Source organism: Eublepharis macularius, chromosome 10 (genome assembly GCF_028583425.1).
Source record: "Eublepharis macularius isolate TG4126 chromosome 10, MPM_Emac_v1.0, whole genome shotgun sequence".
In the NCBI taxonomy this organism is placed as follows: domain Eukaryota; kingdom Metazoa; phylum Chordata; class Lepidosauria; order Squamata; family Eublepharidae; genus Eublepharis; species Eublepharis macularius.
In genome coordinates, this window is record NC_072799.1 from 94,098,948 (window position 1) to 94,118,143 (window position 19,196).

General features: G+C 42.2%; 1 protein-coding gene across 1 annotated transcript in view; it reads left to right on the top strand.

Annotated features, from left to right (window-relative positions):
• The window catches only part of ATP8A1 (ATPase phospholipid transporting 8A1), a 151,884-nt gene that overhangs the window by 85,804 nt on the left and 46,884 nt on the right, over positions 1-19,196 (top strand). Inside the window, exons 22-25 of the mRNA XM_054989944.1 lie at positions 7,165-7,304; positions 9,504-9,642; positions 14,985-15,049; positions 16,570-16,742. Coding sequence (XP_054845919.1) covers positions 7,165-7,304; positions 9,504-9,642; positions 14,985-15,049; positions 16,570-16,742 — 517 coding nt within the window. The remainder of the gene's footprint in view (positions 1-7,164; positions 7,305-9,503; positions 9,643-14,984; positions 15,050-16,569; positions 16,743-19,196) is intronic.

Consider the following 19,196-nt stretch of genomic DNA (forward strand, 5'->3'; position numbering starts at 1 on the left):
GCAGCAGCAGCAGCCAAATGCCAAATGCTGCTGGAACTGCTAATTTTTTCCCCCTGCTCCTCCGTGTAGCCAGTGTTATCTAGGAGGCTCATATTGGCAGTACTTTCAAAGAAACCTATTGTTTCTAAATTTGGAGGTAACGGGAAGCCACAGGTGTACTAAATTCAGTTAACAAGCCTGGTAAGACTTGTTGTTTAGAGTTCTAGTTTAGCATCCGTCACAAACCTCATTTTATAGGGCCGCCTGCATTCAGACATCACAACAAACCGTCATTTATCACAACATCTGAATGAATGAAGCTAGGTGGGTTTGAGAGGGAGAAAGGCTAGTAGGTATCCTGAGGCTAGGCAGGAAGTCCTATAAGGACTGTAGGAATTGATTTTATTACAGGCAGAGTTTGTGCCGTCCCCAGAAATAAAGAAAAAAAAAGAGTAAAAAGTGCCAAGCTGTCTATTTACTGCCTCTACAGTAAAAGCTGCTGAAGAAATAAACTCTGTAACTCTTTTTTTTTTTTGAAAAATTTAGAACATTTTTATTTTTACATTACAATCAATTTTCCCCTAATTTTTCGTTTCTAACCCCCTCCCTTTCCCCCCCTTTTGTTGACTTCCAACAGCTTTCCCACCCTCTGTCCCTTTTCCCTTACTTCTATTAAATTCCTCTGTCTAAAACAGATATACATTCTCCATTATATTAAGCAGTACATCATTAACTCCTTTAATTATTATACACCCAAACTATACGTCTTTAGATAAACAATTTATCCCATTTTCCAGTTTTGAATAATTCTATATAAACCTATATATCATAAACCATAAAAATTTCCCACATTTAAATCAAACAATTTGATTTATTCTCTATATATTACTCATTTCAACTTTTTATGGTAATTCTATATAACTCCTCAGATACTCAATCAATTTAACTCTTCTATACATTCAGTTTGGTGCATATAAATCTTGTCAAAGAAAGAAAATATTGTTAGTTAGTCAATCCTCATGTTTAAACCTTATCATTAATTATTCTCTATCAGTTGACCTATACATATCTATATATATCTCAATCAATTAATCTAACTGCTTATAAATTCACATTTCTCTTCCTCCCCCGGTAAAGTCACCCCTCTCTTTTATACTTTTATTATATTTCAGTAGTTCTCAAACTGCCACAGTTTTCCTCCCACCTCCCATTTCTTCTCCAGGTATTGTTTCAGCTTCTCCCAGTCTGTGTTGAACTGCCCTGAGTCCAGATCTCTCAGTTTTCTTGTCATCTTGTCCATTTCAGCCATATACAGCAATTTGTAGATCCAATCTTCAATAGTTGGTACTTCTTGTACTTTCCATTTCTGCGCATACAAAAGTCTAGCTGCTGCAGTCATATAAAAAATCAACGTCCTATGATGGGCTGGAATTCCCTCCATTCCCAAGTTTAGCAGCAGGAGTTCTGGGTTCTTATTTATTTGAAACTGTAAAATTTCACTCATTTCTCTTATTATTTCCCCCCAGAACTGCCTAGCTACCTCACACGACCACCACATATGATAGAGGGAGCCCTCATGTTTCTTACATTTCCAGCATTTATTAGAAGTATTCAAATTCCCTAGCGCAATCTTCTTTGGTGTCATGTACCAACGATAGATCATTTTGAAAATGTTCTCTTTAATATTGATACATGTCGTTGTCTTCATTGTAGTTTTCCACAAGTATTCCCATGCCTCCATTGTTATTTCTTTATTGAAATTTATAGCCCATTTCACCATCTGTGTTTTAACTATCTCATCCTCAGTATACCATTTCAGCAATACTTGGTATACCTTGGATATTCTTTTCTTGTCTTCTTTAAGAAGGGTCTGCTCTAGTTCCGAGTTCTCTGTTCGTATGCCCCCTTTTGCAAAGTCTGAGTTGTATAAGTCTCTAATCTGTCTATACTGAAACCAATCATAGTTAGGTGATAGTTCCTCTTGCGTCTTTATTCTAAGTTTAGATACTTCAATCTTAGTTATTTCTTTGTACGTTAAACATTGTTGTTCATTATCCACAGCTCTCGGATCTATCACCTCATATGGAACCACCCACAAGGGGGTTCCTTCTTGTAGGTAAGTTCTATACTTCTTCCAGATTGTAAATAGACTTCTCCTTACAAAATGATGCAGGAACATCGAGTTGACCTTTACTTTGTCATGCCATAGGTATGCGTGCCATCCAAAAAATTTTTTATATCCCTCTAGGGCTAATAGTTTCTTATTCTTTAATGTCATCCACTCTTTTAGCCAAACTAGGCAGATTGCATCATGGTAAAGTCTCAGATTGGGCAGTTGCATTCCGCCTCTCTCCTTTGCATCTTGTAAAACTTTTACTTTCACTCGAGGCTTCTTGCCTGCCCAAACAAAATCTGATATTTTCCTCTGCCATTTTTCAAATTGTTTAGAGTCTCTGATGATTGGTATTGTCTGTAGCAAAAACATTACTCTTGGTAACACATTCATCTTAACTGCTGCAATCCTGCCCAACCATGACAGGTTCAATCTATTCCATTTGATCAAGTCTCTCTCTATCTGAGTCCATAATTTTTCATAATTATTCTTGAACAAATCTATATTTTTTGCAGTCAGCTCAACTCCCAAGTATTTCACCTTACTAGTTACTTCACAATCCGTTGTTTCCATTAACAATTGTTGTTTCTGCTTAGTCATGTTTTTGCATAATATCTTTGACTTCTTTTTGTTAATGAAGAAACCTGCCAAATCTCCAAACTCCTTGATCTTGTCTATCACTTTTGGCATGTTCTCCAGTGGGTCTTCTACAATTAACATTATGTCATCTGCAAATGCTCTGACCTTATATGAATAGTCCTTTATTTTTATTCCTCGTATTTCCTCATCTTGTCGAATTTGTATCATCAGAATCTCCAATACTAAAATGAACAACAATGGAGATAACGGACAACCTTGTCTTGTTCCTTTACTAATCGTCAATTTTTTGGTCAATTCATCATTCACTACAATTGCTGCAGTCTGGTCTCTATAGATTTCCTTGATTGCTCTGACGAATCTTTCTCCCAGTTGTAGCTTTTCCATAGTGGCAAACATAAAGTCCCAGTTTAAATTGTCAAACGCTTTTTCAGCGTCTACAAAGAAGAAACCAACCTCTTTGTCACAACGCTTGTCGTAGTATTCAATAGCATTGATCACTGTCCTTAAGTTGTCTCTTATTTGTCTGTCTGGCAAAAAGCCTGCTTGTTCCTCCTCTATGACTTCCGAGAGCCACCCCTTCAATCTCTCCGCCAATATCTTCGCAAAAATTTTATAGTCATTATTGAGTAGTGATATAGGCCTATAATTTTTCACGCTAGTCAGATCTTGGCCCTCTTTTGGGATCAATGATATATTCGCTTCGCTCCAAGTGTCTGGAATTCTTTGATCCCTAAAAACTCCGTTCATCACCTCTTTTAGGAGTGGTGCCAGTTCATTGGCCATTGTCTTATAAAATTTAGCCGTAAGTCCATCTGGCCCTGGCGCCTTTCCTAGATTTGCGGATTGTATTGCCATATTTATTTCCTCATCAGTTACTTCACTGTTCAACTTATTTCTCCAAGCTTCCGAGATCTCTGGAAGTTTGGTTTTCTCCAAATATAATGCTATTGATTCTTTGTTTACTTCTTTTTTATTATACAGCTTAGCGTAAAATTTATAAAAGGCTCTGCTAATGGTAGTCTGCTCCAAATACGTTTTGTTTTCTTCACAAATTTTATTTATTATTTTCTTTTCCCTTTTCTTCTTTAATTGCCATGCCAAATATTTCCCAGGTTTATTAGCACCCTCAAAAGCTTTTTGATTCAGTCTTTTAAGGTTCCACTCCAATTCTTTGTTACTCATTGCTGTTAACTGTTCTTGAAGAATTTTGATTTCCTGATGTATTTTCTTTTTCCCTGGTCTCTTTTTTAACTGTACTTCTTTGGCCTTTATTTTCTCCTCAATCTCTTGTCTTTTCTCCTCTTTCTTTTTCCTTGCTCTACCATTTAAGTCCATTAGTATGCCCCTTACAACCGCCTTGTACGCGTCCCAAACTTTACTGGTTGGTACTTCTTTATTCACGTTGTATTGTATAAAAAACTTAGTCTCTCTTCTCAGTGTTTCCATATTCTCACTTTCCTGTAACAAGTCCTCATTTATTCTCCAGGCTTTCCTTTTTCTCCTTTTTCCAAATTTCCACATAATTGGATTGTGATCTGAGCCTACCATCGGCATTATTTCTACCTCCTTAGTCCATAGCGCTAAGTCCTTTGAGGCCCAGATCATATCAATTCTTGATAATGTAAGATGCCTTGCAGAATAAAAAGTAAACTGTTTGGTTTTAGGATATTCTCTCCTCCATACGTCTTCGAGAGTTTCTTGTTGAATCAACTCAAAAAAAAGCTTTGGCAATAGTCCTCTTTTCTTTTGTGCTTTTGTAGTCTTTTTGTCTAATTCCAAATCTGTCACTCCATTGAAATCTCCAGCAAGAATTATCTGGTCATATACAAGATCGTCTAGGTGCTTCCTTAAGTCCTCAAAGAAGCTTTCCTTTGCACCGTTAGGTGCATAAAGTCCGACTACCAACACTCTCTTTAAGTTCCAATTACATTCCACTGCTACAAATCTAGCTTCCACATCTCTCATAACAAATTTTGGCTGCAGCTCCTCTTTTATATACAACACCACTCCTCTTTTTTTCTTGTTGGAAGCCGCTACAAATTCTTTGCCCAATTTTCCAGATTTTAAATATTTTACATCCTGTTTTCTAATGTGGGTCTCCTGCAAACAAACAATATCACATTTTTGTTTTAGTAGCCAATGAAAAATATTTTTTCTCTTATTCGGTGAGTTTAGTCCATTTACATTCCAAGATAATACTTTACACTCCATATTCATGGTTTTGTTGGTAAGTCTTTTTCATTGTCCTTGATAAATCTCTCCATCTCCCGCTCAGATCTGATGCGTTTTTTTGCCCCTCCAAGCTCAAAGGACACTCCTTCCGGTAACTCCCATCTGTATCTGATATTCATGTCCTTCAAAGTCTGAATTAGCACTCTATATTTTTTCCTGTCCAATAACACTGATCTGGGCAGTTCCTTCATTATAATAATCGTCTTGCCATCAATCTCCAATGGATCTTGAAATTGTTTGGTCACAATCCTCTCTTTCATATTTCTAGTTGTAAACTGCACAATCACATCCCTTGGTAGTTTCCTCTGGGTTGCAATTCTCGAGTTCACACGATACGCCACATCTAGGATAGCCACAATTTCCTCCTCCTCCTTCCCCAGGTAATCAGCCAACACCTCAGTCATCTGTTCTTGCGCTGACTTCCCTTCCACTTCTGGCAGACCACGAAAACGAAGCTGCTTCTCCATGTGTTTAGTTTCTGCAACTGACATCCTCCCCTTCACCAGCCTCATCTCTGTTTGTTGCGTATCTATTAAATTCTCCATCGCGTCTTCTACTGTTTTAACTCTCTGCTGCGTTCCTTGTAATTCACTGCTAATCGTTTCCACACCTTTTTTCACTTCTGACAGCTCCGACTTTACTGTCTGTGTAACTTCCTTGACCTCTTTAATAAGCTCCAATTTCGTGTCCTTAAGTTCTTTCATCATGTCTATAAGTTTTTTGTCCAAGTTTTCTATTGCCGATTGCCACTCTTTTTTCGACATCGTGGGGCTTGCTTTAGCTCGCTCCCACGAATCTGCTCTCTTCCTCAGCTCCGTGGCGTATAATTAAACGTTTTCCTTTTTTTTTTAAATGTCCCAATCTTTGCCAAAATTAATTTTTTATATCCAAAATGTCGGGCGTCTTTTCTCTATGGTTTCTCTATGTTATTATAATCCAAGATGGCCTACTTCCTCTTCCGCTGAAGCCACGACCCTTCCACTTTCAAAGATGGCGATTCCCCACTTCCTGTCCTTTGGCAAGGGCCGCTTCCCTCCAGCCACTCTATTGTTGTTACGCACTTCCTGTCTCCCGTCTTCCCACAGCAGGTCTCGCGATGGTATCTTTTTCCCACAGCTCCAAAACCACAGGTATTCAAAACAATAGTCCGCTTTTTGTAATAACTTCTTTAAACTTAGTCTCTTTTAAAATACAACTCCTGCCGAGTCTTCACCTCCTTTTCGCTAGTCTGTTGCAGTTTAAAAGTCTACTTTCTTTCCTCTCTGTTTTTGTCAATCTGTCCCGTTTCAAGAGATAGCGATCTTTACCTTCTCTCCAGCTTTCTCGGGTTGTAATCGCTGTTTCGGTCTTAAATTCTCCTCTCGACTTCCCTCCCCGATCGAAGCTTGGGTATGTAGGTCTTATGCCAGCCGAATTGGCCCCAGAATTGCCGCAGAGATTATAGCCGACCCGTCGCAAGGTGGGACCTCAAGGATCGGGGGGGAGACTCCTTGTGTAGAGCCCCCCCTCGTCCGAGATCTAACTCACCCTAGGGTCTTGAGCGTTCTTTGCCTGCTCCCCGCCTGAGAGCAGTCGGCCGCGGGTTATTTTCACCCCTCCGGCCGGTTAAAACGGCAATCCGGTCAGCTCCACAAATGGAGCTGCGTTAGACCTCCATGAATCCCAAACCGGAAGTCCAAACTCTGTAACTCTTAAATATATTGCGCCTCCCAGCTCCAACGCTGTGTCGTCTAACTGGCTGAAGTGGGAAGGAATTAAAGTCACCGTCTGCGTAAACTTGTTTTTTTTTTCTTTCAATAAGACTCCTATGAGATCCTCAACCCAGAATTCCCACTACACTCTCTGTAGGACCCAGAGAAAAGGGGTCTAGATTTATATGTGATGTGGGATTACAGAATCCTGTGAGTATGTAAAATAGACACACACAGTAAAATAAATCCAGTTCACCTCACACACTTAAAGAGGAACATGACCCTGGTATAAAATGAATATAGGTGAAGTTGTGGGTGATGAGGTGGTGTGAGCAGCTCTCCAGCCTGAGCGACTTGCTAGTGATAAAAAGCTACGAAATGCCATAACAAGAGAAGGACCTGGATCAGAGGTTGTGACAAACTGTATATTCAGAAATGTTCAAGTTCTCCATTCTGTTGGATATTCAGAGATCAAAAATACGCCTCATATGTAAAATTACATACAATATTTTAATTCTTGAACATTATTCCACCCGTGTATTTCTTTAGGCTTGAGAACGCTTTGTTTTGCTGTTGCTGAGATTTCAGAAAGCGACTACCAGGAGTGGCTGCATGTCTATCAAAGAGCTGCAACATCTGTACAAAACAGAGCACTAAAACTTGAGGAGAGTTATGAACTAATTGAAAAGGTAATAATGCTATATATAACGTGTTCGTCTTCAGTCTTCAGTGCAGTGCCACATTGGGACTGCACATGCGCAGCCTGCCAACCAGAAAAGATTCTTTCGCTCTAAAAGACCCGCGCACGTGCAGGAGCTTCCTGCCGAATGGAGGTAGGGGGCGGAGCGCCCCCATTCCCCTCAGTTCTTTTTTCGCCACCATTAGGAGAGGTTCTCCTTAGCTCCACTCCTCGCTTACGGCGTTTTTCTTCTGTGCGATCTTGTCTGACTCAAAATCATTTTTAAGGAAATGTTTACAATGTGAAATAAAGATGCCTCTTGCTGTGAAATGATTGTTGTTTGCTGCATCTGGATGAAACCCATAATGTTTCAGGAGGCAGACTTTGCCAGAGGGTCATACCTAAGCCAGGAGCTTCTTGGCGCTCAAATGGTGTTATGGGAGAAGGCTCTCCCTGGCTCATATATGCCAGCAGCAAAGATATCTGCCACGCTGAAGCCGCCTGCCCACTAGAACCAGGAACTTGGGTTCTGAGGGCCAGATCCGGCAGGACAGATTTCTGCTGTAATGAAGTTGCCAGCCTACTTGAACCGTAGACTCAGGTTCCAAGGGTCAGATCCAGCAGCAAATTATCTGCCTCGATGAAACTGCCAGCAAATTAGAAATGTCACTCCAGTTCTGACAGCTGCATCCCATAGCAAACCTATCTGCTACGTTGGAACAATCAGACCACTTCGAACCATCTGACCCGGTTCCAAGGGCCACGTTTCGAATCTAAACAGGAAGCACCGACCACCGGTTCCGACTGTTCACTGTCGGTTCCAGCTAAGCCCTGTTGGATTCTTGTCAGATGACGAGTGAGTCCCTCCACCTTCCCTCTCTCTGGCAGGGAGCGTCACTCACCAGATCTGACTCATCTGGAATGCTCCCCCTGTTTAAAGCCTGACTTAACCCTTTGCTGTATAGGTAGAAGACACTCGTCTGCCTAGATTTTCTCCCCACTTCACAACCCGTTTCAGGAGAGTTGAGGGGGATGTATTATACATCCAGCTGATCAGGAGAACTGAGAGGAATGGGGGCGCTCTGCCCCCTATCTGCATTTGGTGGGAAACTCCTGTACGTGCACAGTAGGGGTGGAGTGCCCCCTTCTGGTCTTTTAGAGCTAAAGAATCTTTTCCGGTCGGCAGGCCTGCACGTGCGCAGTCTCAATGTGTGCCTGCATGAAGACCTAGACAAATAACAGATACAGGTAAGTGCAACACTGTTTTCTTTTTTAATATGGTACATCAGAAATTTATTGAAGTCTAAAATATTATTAAGTTGTATTGATAATACAGGCCCGTTTTCCCCAGGTCAGTTTGGCTAGGGATCCTGGAGATGTTTTGTCATCTTCTGGTCTTCTGGACATGGAGCAGAGAACACTGGGGCAGTTGGGGTGGGGTAGTTGTGCATCTCCTGCATTGTGAAGGGGGTTGGACTAGATGACCCTAGAGGTCCCTTCCAACCCTATGATTCTATGATTCTAATATAGTTTATTGCATTTACTCTGATGTTGGAATGGGTCAGTTTTAAAAAGAGGACAGACTCATAAAGCTTCTAATATTTTGAAAACTGCCATTGCATTTGAAAGAAAATAGTTTTCAGTTTAAAACTTGTACATGATGAGTATTATGTAATGATGTTGCAGTTACTGTAATGGATTTTCTTCTTGGCATAATTGCTGAATCGCTGCTAGGCCTATATTCTTAGTGCTGTTCCCTGCAATTGCTTATGCCTTAGTCTTCAACAAGACAGCTAATATAGCTGGGCAGCCCTGAAATGGGACTGATGTCTTCCACAACCATATAAAATCTGTGGAACATGCCTTTAAATAAATACATGTTTCATTGAAGTTTTGTTTTCCAAACAGTGGGTTGGATCCAAACTACGTTGGGCAGTTTCCACGGATCCACCTTTCCTGCCACATAATCTGTATCACGCCATTCCTCTAGAGTCTCCCTCTCCCCCAGAAGCAGCATTTCATGGACTGCAGTGAGGGGGGGTAGTCAGGAAAGGGAGTCAGGAAACTTCCATTTTGCCATTGGAAAATTTAGTCTGGAACCAACCAGATGTCCTGATCCTAAATATTATTTCTCATTTGCAACATTCAGTGCCCTATTTGGATTTTTTTAAAAATGTTCTGATATTCCTCTGATATGTTCTTTCCGAAGAATCTGCAGTTACTCGGAGCTACAGCTATAGAAGATAAGTTACAAGACCAAGTGCCTGAAACAATAGAAACTCTAATGAAGGCAGATATCAAAATTTGGATCCTGACTGGAGATAAGCAAGAGACTGCTATTAACATTGGTAATCTACTCAAACACGCATGCAATATTCAGTTTTTAAAGTCTAAATAATGACAAAACAATTGAAAAAAAGATACTCATACTGTTCAGAGGGGAAACAAGGGTGCTTCGGATGTCAATTATTTTTACCTAAATCTGCATTTCTGCCGCCGTGTCCGGGTGAGGCAGGCCAGGCCACGTGCTCAGGGAACCACAGCAAGGGGCTACCCAGATTTCCAGAGGTGGCTCTGCATGGCTAGCAGGTAATAGAGTATTGCAGGGGCTCCTAACAAACAATGAGCTTTTAAAACTTTATCCTGTCCTTTCCTTAGTTCCAAGGGGCCTGAGGAAGAAGAAATCTGTCACAGGAACGGGGGTGGGCAGAATGCCTTTCCGCGCCCTCATGGTGTCATCTGCCTTCCTCTTTTTAGTTTGTCTTAGCTGGGAAGCTTCATGTCTAAGGCTCAAGCTAAGTGTCAAAGTGCTCTCCTGCTTACTATCCACACCCCTTGGAAGCAAACAAAACCAGCCTTGCTTCAGACCTCCTGACAGTTTTTTTTCCTGTTCATGTTTTTGTCAGGGAAACAGCAGGTTGAGGAAGCTTATATATAATCTCAGCAGTTACAAAATGGGATCTATGGGATCCAGAGACACAGCAGCAACAATTACCACAAATCCCACATAGCTGTTGATAGAACATGGCTGCATTCAAATGTCGTGACAAAAAAAGCACTGTCCCTGATGGCTGTGAGCCCTGTCTCTCTCATGCTCACATGCACAAACACGCAGAGCACAACAAACTGTTCATGCTAGTCACAGATAGACCTCTTCATTGCAGAGTTTGAATTCAGCCCATAATACCGCTGAAGGTTCCATGAATCTTCTCATCATTCCTGCCTTTTTTTTTACCTCAGCAAAGTTGCTAATAGAGATGGGCACGAACAGAAAAAAAACGAACATGATGTTCGTTGTTCATTGCCATCCACGAACAGGGATTCACTAACACTTATGAGCATGACCTGTTCACAAATAAGTTCGTGGTTGGATGTTCGTGGGGGCCAGCAGGCTCTCCTCCAGCCATCATCCAAGTTTGGTCAAGATCCCTACTGCACCACTCCCAGAAAACTGACATGAGCAGGCACCAGGAAAGGTACCAATAATAAATAATAGCTTGGCCCAGAGTCTGGTAGCAGCCCTGGAACCTGAAGGGGTAGATCCCTACCACACCACTCCTAGAAACCTTACCTGAGCAGGCAGCAGGAAATGTACCAATAATAAATAATAGCTTGGCCCACAGCCTGGCAGCAGCCCTGGAACCTGAAGGGGTAGATCCCTATCCCACGACATACACAAAAATTCAAGCTCCAATGCACTCTATCAAAATGCCAACAGCAACTGTCTCTCCACTGTCTGCAAAGTCAGAGCTGGGAGCTCCTTTCCCCCTTGCTCTTTGCTCCCTTGTAACAAATTTGGAGCTCGACACTTGAAAAGAAGACCTGCCTATCAAGCAAAATTGGGCTTAGATTGGGGTTTCCAGGGCTACAGCAGGAGTTCAGACAGCGTTCAGACAATCCTTGCCTAAGTTGCCAAGGGAATTGATTGCAGGTGCCAGACTGTCTGGCTTGATGAACAGTAAGATGAACAGCAATGAACGAGGCTTGCAACATGGTATATAATCTTTCTATATACTATATAAAAGGCAAACCGTGTTGCCGATGACTCACTTCTTATCCCCGGGCATGCATAGAACCTAGAACGTGGGGTAAGAAGTGGGGCAAAAATGTTTGTCTCCCCTCTGTGGTTGGGGGAAAGCCTAGTGCCATGGCCTTGGAGCTTCTCAGCTGGGCAAGGAGGAGGCCAACGAACGCCACTTTCTCCCTGCCCAACTGATCTACGGCCTGGCACAGTGGCCTGCTGCTGCCCGGCAGCCCGCTGCGGTGCAGGGCAGCCCAACCGGCAGCCCCGCAGCCTATAGCGGCTCGGTCTGCTGTGGCCAACAGTGGTCCTGCCTGCTATGGCCCTAGTGGCACTTCAGTCCTGCAGCAGCCGATCTGGTTCCAACGGGGCCAGAATGGGCTGCAGCTAGGCACAGGAACCCGCCAGGGTGTCTGACGTGCCCCCCCTGGTGGCGCTCCCCAGTGCTCCCTGAGGCAGGCAATGGGGGCAGTGGAGCCCGTTGTCAGGTCTTGCCCCCAAGCACTTCACTGCATCACTCAGGTGTATGAGTTAAAGTTACTTTATTGGAGAGAAATACCAGTATCAAGATGGTCAGGATGACTCAGGATGGCAAAGCAAGGTTAATTATAGGGCAAAGTCCCTAGTGAGGAAGAAAGTCAGGATTTTTGCTTGCAGAGCCTGGGGAAAAAGGGAGGAGGGAAAGGATGAGCATTGCTCAGTCTCTTAGAAAGGTCACTTTCTCAGGCTTGCCAGGAAACCATTACCAAAACACCTGTAAGATAAGCAACTAGCAGTCCTTCAGCAAAACAGGTTTTACTCTGCATGTTCTCAGAGGCATATTAATCCAGCTAGCATGGCAGGTACAGTAAGAAATTTAACACATGGCAGATATGCTGGGGCTTATCTGACACCCTCCTCAGCTAGACAGAGAGATGGAGGCTGCCTTCCCTCTGCTCAGCTGATCCACAGGCAAAGAGGCGCCATGGAGCCCGCCTCAGCTGGCCCAAGAGAAGGTGGCCGCCTTCCCTCTGCCCAGCTGATCCACGGGCAGAGGGGCTGCAGAGCCCCTCTCAGCTGGGCAGAAAGAAAGTGGCTGCCTGTGGCTGAGCCGCGGGCAAAGGGGTGCCATGAAGCCTGTCTCAGCTGGGCAGAGAGAAGGGGGCCGCCTTCCCTCTACCCAGCTGATCTGTGGGCAGAGCGCCTACTGCTAGAGCCCATTGTATTAATACACAACAGGCTCTGGCGCTAGTATGTAAATAATTGTAATAGGCAATATGCTGCACTTCTACCAGAGATGCCTGAATTTCAGGTTACTTACTCTTAGCCAGAGAGTTAGTGATATGCCCAATGCCACCCAGACAGCTAAAGAATCTCTGAATTATTTGAAGGATATTATGGGATAATTCCATGCACACTGACTGAAATTCTGAGAGGACAACAGGATGCAGTCATTATTAAGGAAGCAATCTCAATATTAATTTTTATCATTTTACCCAGCCTTCGTTGCTGACACTGAAGGAAGATTACCAGTTTGAGACAATTTAGATCAACATGAACAGGACACCCAATAAACGATGCAATCAAGGTTTAGATTACAGAAATGTGAAAATAGAGCTGAAACAAAGCATAAGAAGATAACTTGAGATGCTAAATGGTTCATATAGCAGCATGCAGTGATATGTACTAGACAGGGCCGGCGCCACCATTGTGGCGGTGAGGCAGGGGCCGCGGGGGCTGGAGGGGGTGCCGGGGGCAGAGGCACGCGTCCCGCGCTGCCACCGGCCAGCCCCGCGCTGCTGCCACTGCCCGCCCCTGGGCAGGCGCAGCAGCCACGGGCCGGGGACAACAGGCGGCCGGGGCAGCGCATGGGCAGCCTCCTCGCTCCACCCCAGCCACCTGCCACCGGCACTACATGTTGACATCACATGATGATGTCATCACGCAGTCCGGGCGCTCGCACAGGGTGCGCATGCGAGGCTGGCCTCCAGCACCAGAAACCCTGGTGCCGGGGCTGGTACTAGACACAGTAGTATAGTCCATAGTCCCCATTTCTTTACCAAAGCATCTTTCTGAAACATTTCATTGCAGTATAGGCCTATTAAAATAATCCCTCTTGAATAATTCAGTTTTGTATAGATTTGGAAAGCCAGGAACGTGGCTGAAGTTCTGTGGAAAGCCAGGAAGCCAGGCCATTCCACTAGGTCGGGGCCACATAAAAGAATGCACATGCATGGGCAGTAGTTGATTTTGACAAAAAGTTGCATTTTACCAGTTCCAAAAATCTGTTAACATACTTCAGCTGCATTTTTTTCTAATTCAGTCATCAATATACTGGAAAATACTAATAACAACAACAACTGAGCTTATATGCCACTCTTCTAGGCAGATTAGTGCCTCATCCAAAGTGATGAACAAGATTAGTGTTACTATTATCCCCACAATACAGCTGGAGAACTGGGGCTGAGAGGAGTGGCTTATACAACACCACCTACTGAGCTCATGGCTGTAGTGGGATTCGAACCAGTAGAGTGCTGATTCGCAGCCAAACCACTTAACCACTGTGCTACAGCAGTCTGGGGGGGATAGGAGGGGAAGCAAAAGCTTGAGCTTTCGAAATGTTATTTATAGTTTGTCTAATAAAGAAGGTTCTTTTCAGCCCAGAATCAGATGTTTACTACACTTTTAACAATAAAATCCAAGTAGCTAATGCTCAGGCACTATTATTTCTGGTAGTTGTTGCTTTCCACCTGTAGGCCAGGCCATAAGGTCCTGTATTCTTTCCATAATGTTCAATGTTTCTGAATTCTTGCCCTCCCTTTCCCAGATACTTAATGGATGCATGGGCTCATACTATCAGTCGTCGTCAGTGTATGTGGCTCCTTGGGATCCCACCCAACTTGTTATAGTTGCCTCTATAGTTTTGTAGACAATTACCGTCCCCCCAGTCATACAGCAGACTGCTACATGCAGCTTTATTTTTTAAAAAATCATAATATGGAGGTCATCTCCTTGGCCAAAATAGCATTTAGCAAGAAAGAGTGGCAGAGTGATTTCCTCGTTGCCTCTGAGCTGCCAGTTGCGTGGAACCTGCCACCACCTATACTTGGGTACGCAGCAGATGTGATAGCTGCCTCCCAGCAGCTTGGGGGAAGGGAACACTATTCTCTTGAAATTCATGTTCCCTGAGTTAGTGAGAAGGCAGTCCCCGCTCAATTTTTCTTATTGGTATCTGATATTACTCTCATACTTTTAAGCAGTCCTTAGGTAATAACTGAAAGTATACCACAAGTACGTTTTAGCCATTCACAAAGAGTCCAGTAGCACCTTTAAGACTAACCAATTTTATTGTAGCATAAGCTTTCGAGAATCAAGTTCTCTTCGTCAGATGCCTGATACAAAGACTGGTCAAATACTGGTCAAGTATTTGACCAGTCTCTGTATCAGGCATCTGACGAAGAGAACTTGATTCTCGAAAGCTTATGCTACAATAAAATTGGTTAGTCTTAAAGGTGCTACTGGACTCTTTTTGTTTTTGCTACCACAGACTAACACGGCTAACTCCTCTGCATCTATAGCCATTCACAATATTCCTGTAAATGACTTTTAGTCGTAGTAGCCTGATCTCTCAGCTCATAGCTTGACCAGTTATAGTCATTATGATACTGAATAATATTTTTTTTCTAACAGGGCATTCTTGTAAACTCTTGAGAAAGAACATGGGACTCATTGTCATAAATGAAGGATCTCTTGATGTAAGTATAATATGAAATATTTTTATGTCTTTGTCTCTTTCGGTGCATTAATCTCTGAAAAATGTTTGAATTCATATGGATTAACTATTTGGATCCAGCTATTAAAAAACATCATTAGTACAGGAGAAATAAGATTGAACTTTTTTTAAAGAATCGATATAAATTATTTCCATGAGATGCAATGCTGACTAGCACACTAAACAATATAGTAGAAGCTGCTGTCTCCAGCTCAAAGCAAAATGTTTTTTGAACCATAGCTGTGACTTGAAATGGGTAAGTTGGAATGGTAAGTTATCTACCTCTACGGCGCAAAATGCATCAGTTCTGCTCCACAAAAAAGGCCTTCTGCCCAGTGGCCACCTGCTTAATCCTCAAGGACATGGGTAATCAGAGGAGGGCTTCCCAACATAGATCTCAGTGGTTCATAAGGAGACAGGCCTATTCCTCAGATATGCTAGTCCAAGGCCGTTTCAGTTCAGCTCTTTGCATTGTGTTGAGAAACAAGCCAGTGAAGATCTTTTAGCGCTCGCTTAATATGTTCCACCAGAGGGCACTAGGAAGTATAAGCATTGAATAAAAGCTCATTGTCATAAGGAACAGATTTTTAAAACATGTTTCAGCAAGAATAATAAATGTAAGGGGCAAAATAGTAGAGTAACTGAGCTATGAGCCATTTCAGATATTATCTTAATGAACTGTCCCAAGGCAAGCCATTATTTTCTCAGCCTCAACTTCCACGTGTGTAATATGAAGATAATAATTCTTTCCAGAACTGTTTACTGAGGTATACTGAGATGATGTATGTGAAGCATTTTGAACACTTGGAATGCCCTACTGATTATTCAACAGTAAGATAAAAATGTTAAACAAGGGAGATGTAATTTAAAATTTTGTCCTTTCAATGGAATTCTGCAACAAGTATCATTGCCCTGCTTAGAAGTAGGGTTTTCTTTTATAAAGAAATGCCAGGCTCTTGCTCCTGTGAAAGTGAAATGGTGTAAGCGGGCAGAAGGCAGATCCTGGCTTTTAAAAAAATGAGAAAAAAACAGAGAACTCCATGTTAACATGGCATTTGAATCTTAGACAGAAAGAAGAATAAGTCAGTCTGGGCACCTGAAAAAAACACAGAGAGCCAGGTGTATCTTCTAAAAGTAAAGATGTTTAAGAATATGTAGGCACAAGCATTTATTAGCTAATGAGGACTGGTTAATTCTTAAAACACTCTACTCATGAATATAAAATTAGTTTTAAAATGGCTAAAGGATTCTCTCTGCTGCTTCCAAAGTGTGTTTCTTTCTACTGGCCTTTCTAATGATTTTTGGTAATTGCCACAGTATTTTCATACAATAAAACTGAAATAGAGGATACGGAAGACATTTATGTATTCTAATTGAGGGTGGTAAGTGTATCCCCGTGACAGTGGTAATTAAATCGTCTTCTAATATGGTAGATGTTGGAAGTATAAACAGTATAAATTGATTAAACATAAGTTGTGTGTGTCTTTTGTTGGTATTTAACAGTCAACAAGAGAAACGTTAAGCCATCATTGCAGCACTCTTGGCGATGCCTTGAGGAAGGAAAATGATTTTGCTCTTATTATCGATGGTAAAACATTGAAGTATGCCTTGACATTTGGTGTAAGGCAGTATTTTCTGGATTTAGCTCTGTCATGTAAAGCTGTTATTTGTTGCAGGTAAGTCTTTTTCTTCCTAAATTGCTGAAGTATTTTTTTTCTTTTTACTTCAAGTTGAATTTATTGTTTTTTAGTAGTTTTCAGAGTAAGAGTTCAAGTAACACTGCTGGCCACCCTACTCTGAAAATTACTAAAATAATAAAATTAATGCAGATTTTAGGTGTTTCACCTATATATTCATTTGGATGACACATGCAATGTTTTGTATAACATGTGATATGATAGACTGCCGCATAATGTATGCAACTGAGTGCCTCAAAATACGGCTTCCTAAAGAGTTCCAGCAGATTTGCAGAATGTCCTGAGACCTCCTTGGGACCAGGCTGTCATCCGAAATTAAGCTTGCACAACCCCAATAGGCATCAGGATATGATGGTGCAGGTGAAGGGGAGTGGGGGTTAAACCCAGAAAAGCCCCATTTTGATTCCATCACTGGATGTGACAACTTAGCTTCCTCCAAGTATAGTGAACTTACTAATCCTGTCTTCCATGATCAGATTCTGTACTACTGCTTGTGACATATTAATCCACTTTCACATGAACAAAAGCAAATTTTAGGGTCTTTTACTCCCGGGCAGTTCCAGTGGTTGAGCTTTACTTCTCTACTGTTTCAGCACATTTTAAAAACATAAATACATAAACCTAGTCTGATTTTCTTCAGTAAAATCATGTGGATATCTTTCTTTCTTATTTATTTATGTAAATATTTCTATACCACCATTCCACCCAAAATTAATGTCCCCAAGATAGCAAACATTAAAACACCAAAACGTTTCAACCATTAAAACCATGAAATAACGTGTGCGTGAGCTCATGTGCACACTATTTAAAATAATTAAATAAAGCATATAAACACAGGGAAATGGACTAATAAGTGTTAGTGAGAGAACACCAAACAACAACAGAAGGCTTTACCTACTGGCAAAAGATGACAGTAGAGGGGAGATGGACACTGTGTGTGTGCCTGCTTTAGTCCATGTATATCTGAGAGAATGATTATTCCATCTAAGTCAGGCAAACTGTGTGGAAAGGCCGGAGTGAATCTGTGCCGGTGTGGATGATAAGAGAGTTTATTCTGTTAGTGAATATTTGTGTGGAAAACTAGTCTGTGTGACTGAATCTGTGAAAATACCTTTAAGAAGATATAACTATTGTGGGATAAAAGGAAAAGGCATAGAAAGAGGAGCCGTTTGTTGGGAAAATATAGTCTTTATAGCAATAAAATTAAGTAAGTCAATAAACAAGTGAAATCATACATACAACAAGTATACAACAAGTAGATAGCTATTGGATAACGAAAGTAACGAAGCTCTACAGTGGCCTGGCTGCACGCTTACATCTGCACCTGCAAACAGCGTCTCTGCTTGCTTGCCGGTAATTAACCCTTTTATGGTTTCTAAACAGGATTAACTCTAAGCCAGATTATACTTCCAGATTAGAGTCTCTCAGGATCAAAACAAATATGTTAACCCCATAATGTCCAGAATTTAGATCTTACCAACTCCAAACAATTATATCTGGAACTGCGATCCTTAGGGTTGCTAGGTTCCCCAGAGCTCAAAATGGAGAACTGGGAGGAAGGGCAACGCAGAAGCAACGGGTCACAACAGGACAATTTGGTAAAAATCAGCCCCCAGTCTAGCATTAGGGGCCGATTTTTATCAAATTGGCCTTTGGTGCCATCCCATGTTTCAGCATCACACCTGGAATTATGTCATTCCTGGCATGATGTGGAAGTGACAGGTCGTGCCCGGAGCCAATTTGTTAAAAAGTGGCCCTCAACCTAGCATTTGGGGCTGATTTTTATCAAATCAGCCCTTGGCATGATCTCGTGCTTCCTCATCACACCAGGAATGATATCATTCCCAGCGCAACATAGGAGCACCCTCGGGGGGGGGGGTGTCATGTCCCATTCTCTCAAGGTCGTTCAGGTATGTTGGTCTTAAATCACACAGGGGTTTGAAGTTCTGCACTAGCACCTTGAATTGTGCCCGGAAACAAATTGGGAGCCAGTGTAGATGGGTCAAAACTTGAGTTATATGGTTCCTACAACCCACTACAGTTAGTACCCTGGCTGCAGCATTCTGCACCAAGTGAAGTTTCTGAACACTTTTCAAGGCAACTCCATGTAGAGCACATTGCAGTAATCTTATGTAGATGTAACCAGGGCATGCACCATAGTGGCCAGATCTTTTCTGGAAAGGTCACAGCTGGCTAACCAGATGAAGCTGGTGAAAGTCACTCCTGGCCACAGCTGCCACCTGTTTATCCAGCAGTAGGTACCAACCTGTTCTATGTTGGGCAGGACTCCCTAAAAATGAAATATTCTTATGCTTATGCACTACTTTTTATACCTCATTTTCCCTCTGCACTTGGACTTAGTCATCCGATGACATGGCTCAAGTTACAGGTGGGGAAGTCCTGGCATATGCCAAACTAGCATGTCAGAGAGTA